This window comes from Glycine soja, chromosome 9 (assembly GCF_004193775.1).
Source record: "Glycine soja cultivar W05 chromosome 9, ASM419377v2, whole genome shotgun sequence".
In the NCBI taxonomy this organism is placed as follows: domain Eukaryota; kingdom Viridiplantae; phylum Streptophyta; class Magnoliopsida; order Fabales; family Fabaceae; genus Glycine; species Glycine soja.
Window position 1 is genome coordinate 605,777 of NC_041010.1, and position 7,486 is coordinate 613,262.

General features: G+C 32.9%; 1 protein-coding gene across 1 annotated transcript; it reads left to right on the forward strand.

Annotated features, from left to right (window-relative positions):
• The first annotated feature begins 1,447 nt into the window (after window positions 1-1,447).
• Window positions 1,448-2,677, forward strand: LOC114425927 (death-associated inhibitor of apoptosis 1-like). Its single transcript, XM_028392906.1, has one exon. The coding sequence runs from the start codon at window positions 1,881-1,883 to the stop codon at window positions 2,469-2,471; it is 591 nt and encodes a 196-aa protein (XP_028248707.1). The 5' UTR covers window positions 1,448-1,880; the 3' UTR covers window positions 2,472-2,677.
• The last annotated feature ends 4,809 nt before the right edge of the window (window positions 2,678-7,486 follow it).

A 7,486-nucleotide genomic window follows, 5' to 3' on the forward strand; every position in this document is an offset into this window, starting at 1 on the left:
TTATTATCAACTTCAGTCCTTCTTTTACTTCTTCCTTTATCAAATGTTATAGTTTAATGCTATTTCTTCTATTCTCTTTTTATTTTTCTGCTCACCTAATTTTGTTATTCATATTTCATCCTATCTCCGAACTGGTGAATGGTGATGCATAAAGTTTTCCGGTCCGGCAAGATAGCGATATGTATAATTAGTTGTTTTTAAGGTTTAAGTAGCTCAACAGATAACGTCTTACACTCTCCGTGTGAACTTACATTTTTACACATTGATTTAATTATTTTCTACGCACAAACTTTTAAAAATAAAAATAAATAAAAAATGATATTTTTATAATTAAAAGATAGAAAAAGAAAAAAAAAATTAAGCTAAATCATCCCTAATTAAATTTCTCATTACTGAAAGAATGAATTAAGAAGTAGTACTACTTTTATTAACGATCATTTTAATAATAATTTTCCAAACATAATTTTTCTCAAAAAATTAAAGAAATTGTTAAAAACAATTAATCTCAACTAAACACATTTAATTATTCTTAATCAATATTCTTAAATTACTTGGTGGAAAGTTACATATTTTTATACTTCGATCATATAATACCCACTTCTTTAGATATCATGTAGCTTGGGTAAAGTAAAGTCTATAGTTTATTGAGATAAACTATACTTAATTTGCTGTAAATTAGTTTATAATTAATTCAGCCCAAGCGAATTGGTGCAAATGCCATGCAGTCTTAATTGACATTTTAAGCTCTTCCTAGTTAACGGGGGTATTCTAATATTCTATATACTTTGTGCCATCGTAGAAATTGTGTGTTGTGAGGGAGTTGAGTGTTTTTTTTTTTAAACGTTATGAATATTATATAAGTAGTAACATTGGTGCAACTAATTAATGAAGATCGGCAGGCGTTGTAGTAGCATCTTCTAACCTAATCTTGGTTTAGCTGACATTTGGTGCAGTTATGGATTCCTAAGATTGGATAAGAATTTCTTCAAAAAAAGAAAGGAAGAAAGAAAGATTGGATAAAAATAAAGAATTTCAGTTATATTTGACTTCTCTAAAGTTAGAACTTTTTTTATACAAATAAAAATTGAACGGTATCAGGATATTTACAACAGTCATATACCCTATTTAACTAATCGTGCTAAACTCCATTGGTCTCTAAAGTTAATACTAATGCTTAAAAATGTTGCAATGTTTACATGTGTTGCTTTGAAGGGTTATAATGGTCACTGAAGATTAAACATGTTAGATGAATTTTAAATAAAGATCAGAACATGGAAATTTTATTTTAGATTAAGAGTCTTAAATGAGAGACGTAGGAGTAGTATAATACTTAGCATTATAAGGATGAAAAATGTAATTTAAAGGTTGCATTAACGGCAAAGTCATTTGGCCAAAATCTTGGTTGCCGTGCCGGCTTCAACGGCTTTTGACTTTAGTTGTAAATCCGGCCAACAGAACACTGATACGTGTTCGATTTAGTTACAACTTAGTATTGTACTTACTAATATTAATATATGATGATGTTTAGCTTGGTTAGCAAAACTGTTGAAATAAATATGGAGTAAATTGCTTTTGAGGGGAAAAAAGAAAAGAAAAAGGAGAATTATTGTATGCGTGAGAGAGTGTTACTCAAATTACGAGACTATAAAGAAGCATCACAGTCTGTAAAGGAACTAGGTTTCTTGGATCTTCTTCTTCTATTCTGGAGTAAATAAGGGAGGTTGCAATGGACACTAGTATTAGTATTAGTTAAAGAAAACCCCATTGCATTCCATTTGGCAACTATTCCTATCCAATTTTAAATGCTCTTCCACCTCACGAGATCTCCGTGGCCCTAGCCTACCACTACTCACTTCTTCAATGTCCTACTCCTCTTCGATATGAGTCAACTCGGCGCCGTGTTGCGGACTCAGAGGGAGCCCAGGAGGAGTACCATTCTGGGTTTGTTGACGGAGCAAATGGACGGCGTTGATAGTGGGACCCGCAGGAGGCGCAGCTTCAAGGAGCGCTTCGGATTCATCGGCATGGGGTGCTGTGGGGCCACCTGGGGCTTCCGTTCCGACGCGCTAAGTGTCACCCAAGGAGAACAGCAACAGCAGGAAACGGATCCAGAGTGCGTGGGTCCAGCAGGTTTGGGTTCGGGTATGAATCTCGCGGCGGCGTTAGCGGCGGAGAGGCAGCTCCGGGGGCCGCAGGAGGAGGCAGTGAGAGCGCCGGGGACGCCGTGGAGGGTGTCGCTGATGAGGCTGCTGGAGGAGACCGAGGCGGAGAAGGAGAAGGAGAAAGAGAAAGAGGAGAATGTTGTGGGGAATGATTCGGTGTGCTGCGTGTGCATGGGAAGGAAGAAAGGCGCAGCGTTCATCCCATGTGGACACACTTTTTGCAGGGTGTGTTCCAGGGAACTGTGGCTTAATCGAGGCTCTTGTCCCCTTTGCAATCGCTCCATCCTCGAGATTCTCGACATTTTCTAGAATTTCTTCTAACTACTTTTTATTATTCTTGATCCAGAACCAACCACTTCATCCCTCCGCATGTGTAATAGTATCATACTATGAATCTCATCATGTATTTGTTACCGCGCTAAATGTTTCTCTCTTGTATGTACTATATACTACTATATGCCTGTGACTTTACACCAGACAACATTCAACAAAGTCGGCTCCATTATTTTGTTTCTCTTTTTTTGTTTTTATGTAGGACTTTTTTTTTCCAGCCAAATTCATTTTTTAAAATATTTTTATGATCTTTGTTATATATTTATTTGAATACAGTACAAATTTGTTCGACCATGCGCTAGTTTAACTTGTGGAAGATCTTCAGTCTTCACTTGAGTCTTGGTATTGTCAGTTTTTCATTTTAGTTTTTAAGGATATTATTTCTATAAGCATTGTTACCAGACTGGTTCCTCAAATATTATTGTGATACAATGACTCTTCAACTCGTTGGTGTTTAATTAATTGCAATGAAATGTTGATCAAAGAAAAAAAAATATGGCATTTATCTATAAAAAAACAGAGACAAAATGCCATTGTATATTCTAATATGGTATAACTTAGGAAATTCAGGGTGTGTTTAGTTGTATTTTTGTTTAGTTTTTAAAATATTTTAAAAAATACTAATAATTTTTAAAAATTGTTTTTTAGAGAGTAAGAGTAGGAAAAATTGTGATATAAGAACAATCACAACAGAGAATTAAAAGTAAAAAAAAAAAAATCAATTTTGTCCAAACAATTAAGGGATATATTTTAGTTTTAAAATATTAGAAACTGAAAGAGAGATATTATCTTTAAAATTAATTTTATAAATTGGTCTTATTAAATATTTTATTTTTAAAAGTGTTTTTTTTTCAAAAATAGAAAATAAACATTTCTGTAAGTCTTATCGAGGAAGAAAGCGGGTTCATTTTCGTACGCCAATTTTCTAATTTAGGCAAACATAGTAGTCAAAGAAGAAAACAATTATTAATTAAATTTATTGAAAATTATAGAAATTTGTGGATATCATTTTTTTTCTTTCTTAATTTTATTCTCACTATGATGAAAGGGTAAAATTTATACTTCAGTCTATAATCTAATGATGTATATAGGAATGTCTTCTTATTAATTCAACATTTCGTGGATAGGAACCCTGTGATAGTTGGAAGTTGTTTGGTTCTTGAAAATGAAAATTTTCAGTCAGAGAAATAATTTAAAAACCTGCGAAGCAAATGTTGAAGAAATATAGAAAAGACTTGTCTTGTTATAAACAGAATTAGCAATGAGTTAGCTAGTTTGTAAGCCAACTTGCAGCTTAATAGAGTTGACAATTTCAGCTTGTTTTAAATGAATTGAATTTGAACATTTTAACATAAGCCAGTTGCATATGTCGTGTCTTCATTTTTGAAGAATAACAAGTACAAAAAATAAATGTTCTTATTTGAAGGCAAAAATAAGCCACAATCTTACAGTAATGGATAACAGGAATTTATAGTAACTTCATAACTGCCATTGATTTCTAACTTTAGCAATTACAAATTACAATCGCAGTGTAAAAGCAGCAGTTCACTTTATATTTCATTACCATATCTGATTCAAGAAAAAAGAAAAAAAAAACAATATCCTTGATCACAGTGACTGTAGAAACACAAAAAAGTTGGGCAATCAAAGCCAACAACATTGCCACACATAATTGTCAACAGAGGCCATCTCAGAAATAGTGAAATTACTGAAAGGGTTTCTCTGCAAAGGATTGACCAAATGCTAATTTCCTACCACACCTACAGGTGATCAGTGCTATGTTAGCTACTTAACGTGCCAAATTGACACTTGTGCTAATTAAAATGGACAGAACTTAACTCAGGGAATAACTTGCTCAACAGATTTAGGGACATCATTGGGTTGAGCAAGTCCAGAGAGACTAATGTGAAAATTGGTAGAATTCTTTTAGAGACGAAAGTAGTGCTTTACTTCTATAAATATTAGAGACATCACTTCAGCTGCAAACAGTGGTTCAATATGCTAATTTGGTGCTTCAATTAATTAGTTTCAAAGTAACACAAATTAGACGAACCATGCAATGTTTGGTTCATTATGCTAATTTGGTGCTTCAAGCAATTAACTTCAAAGTAACACAAATTAGACTTACCATGCAATGCTTGGTTAATGGTCACTATTGTGTTAAGACAGTAAAGCTATTGCCCAAGCTAAACAAACCAGTAAAGTTGATATTAGCCTATCTCTTCATTAGCAGAAGCCTTCTACCAAACAATTGCACATGATACAACTATGAGTAAACGCAATCGCTACTCATGCTTACTAAACTTTATCAATAGATAATTTTTGGCTTTGGTAGTTTGTGTTAAAGAGTGAATGTGAAAGAAAATAATGCCATCCTTGTTAGGATAAACACAGGAGAAATTTACACTAATGAGTAATGAACAACCACATAAGGAAACTTACATTACACTTTAACTCAATCTTAAAATTCGGGTTTATGAATTTTTTCTCACTTATACGATATTCAACTTTTTCACTTCTACCTAATATGAAATTTCACCTCACACTTGTACTCCAAGAATCTTAAGTTGAAGAAGCATTTAACAAGTTTATGCTCATATATTTGAAATTATTAACATGCATTGTTAAGACTTACCAAGAAAGTATCTTTGATTAAAAGACAAATTTTTTCGTGTAAAATTGTGGCTAAAGAGAGAATCACTTGAAACATAGAATGCATTGAAATAAAAAAAAAAAAACCTTTTTGTATTGCCCAATTCAAATTAACACAAGCATCCCATTGAGACTACATAAAAACCACAATTGGGCTAAGGAGCTTAAGGGAGTCTTCTTCCCAATTTTAGACTTTATTAATGCAATAAAAGAGTAGGAATAGGTATTCATGCTGGAAAAGCCTGGTTCCATAGATTTCCAAAGAAAAGCATGAAGAAAAAGGAAAGGCTTGTTGAAAATGGTAGTGCCATTAGAATTTGGCATGGCAGCCATTTTATAACGGCCAAATCATAATAGAACTACTAAATACTCCTTGTGGATTTATTTATTTTTTACAATCTCCTTCAGCCATTACTCTATTTCACAGAGATTGGATGGAGGAACATTATAAATACTATAAACTAAAAAGTAACTGCAAGTGAAGGTTTCTCTATACTCTCTGCGACTTGAAATGTATGCAGAAGCTGTAGGGGACTAGTAGGAAAATTCTGAGTTAGAACAGCAATTAAAGTTTTTAAAAGCCACCACCCACATCAAATTCAAAACAGTTATACAACAAATATGATCATAAAACTGCAAGATCCTTAGTACAATTTTAAGTCATAATAAACCAAGTTATCAGATATCCCGCAGTTCTGACAATGCAGGGAAGGAGTCTTTAAAAGTAGTTTACATCAAATTCAAAGAATATACACTTCCATGAACCAGTATTTGACAATAAAAGTGCAAGGTCCCAGGTACAATTTGTTTTGAGAGTCCTACGTAACAAATATAATGAAAATATTTTCAGGAAGATGCACCAAGTTCTCAGATAACACAAACCTGGGGTACCAGGTAAATCTGTTAAAACTACTTGTAATCACCAACCATGTCTAAACAAAACACTCGAGAACATTGTGTCTTGTACCTTTGCCACTTGGAACATTACGTCTATCAAACACGGTGTAATGTACAATTCATTGTTCCCTCTTGACAATGAGAGAGAACAGAAAAATAGCACTTAGAAGTGACTTTGGCAACAACATAAGAAGAATTGACTTGGTTTTCATTATGCAATTCAACTAATTAGTTATTTCTCAGTTGCCATTGAAACAATTTAATTTTGGTACAAAAGTCTGCGCAAATAACATCACTTACACCATGAATAAAAAAATCAACCCAGATTTTACACAATGAATACAAATTCCAGACTGCAATTCATTAATTCCATCTACGGTGCACACCAACTGAATTTTTACACCATGATTTTTAATTCACATCGAAAATGCGTTCAGGGCCATCATACCTACCATCCAGCTGGTTTTCCATCATGAATACGCACAGTTTATATTGTAGTTTTCATTAGGGTCATGAAAGCATTCCATTCCATCCAGATTTGAAATCTTGGAACAAAGATTTAAACATGCAACTTGATTTAGGGTCATTAAGGCCCAAAATTATCATCTCTTCCAATGATGAATAAAGAATTAATCCATCTCATAGGGACAGCTGCACTTTTCCGTTTTAAGGGTCAGGGTCATCCTTATAGGGTTGGTTTTTATACCTTTAAACATGCAGCTTGATTTAAAATATGCAACAAAGATTTAAACATACAGCTTGATTTAGGCGAATTACGGCTCAAAGTTAACATATCTTGATGAATAAAGAATGCATCTCCTAGGGACAACTGCACTTTTCCAATTTCAAGGTCAGGGTCATCGGTTTATAAACCCTAAATTTTCAAATGAATAAAGAATCCATCTCATAGAAGCAATCACTCATTTCTGGTTACACGTTCATGGTCAGCCTTATAGGGTTTATATACCGAAATTTTGCTGATGATGAATAAAGAATTCATCTCATAGAGGCAACCACACGCGTGTTTGCGTGAAGCTTATAAAGCACGTCCGGGTTTTTTTTCTTCCACGGACATATGGGCCTGGGCCCTAGCCCTAACCTTAAACAGGATTAAATATTTATAATTAAATTAATACTAACTAATTAATTAAATAGATTTTGGTAATTTCCCTTCGCTGATTCTATGAGGATAAGGTGAAATTTGGCCTAAAATTGGTATTAAAAACTATTTTTTAATCCAAAATCAGTTCTAAAAATGGTTTATAATTAAAAAAATTGAAACTAAGAATTATTTAAAAATAGATTAAAGGTAATTTAAACCTGTAAATCAAATTTTGGATATATATATATATATATATATATATATATATAAATTCATAGTTAAATTTTATGATAATCATATTTTATTTCATAATATATTTTAATATAAATAAATTCATTAA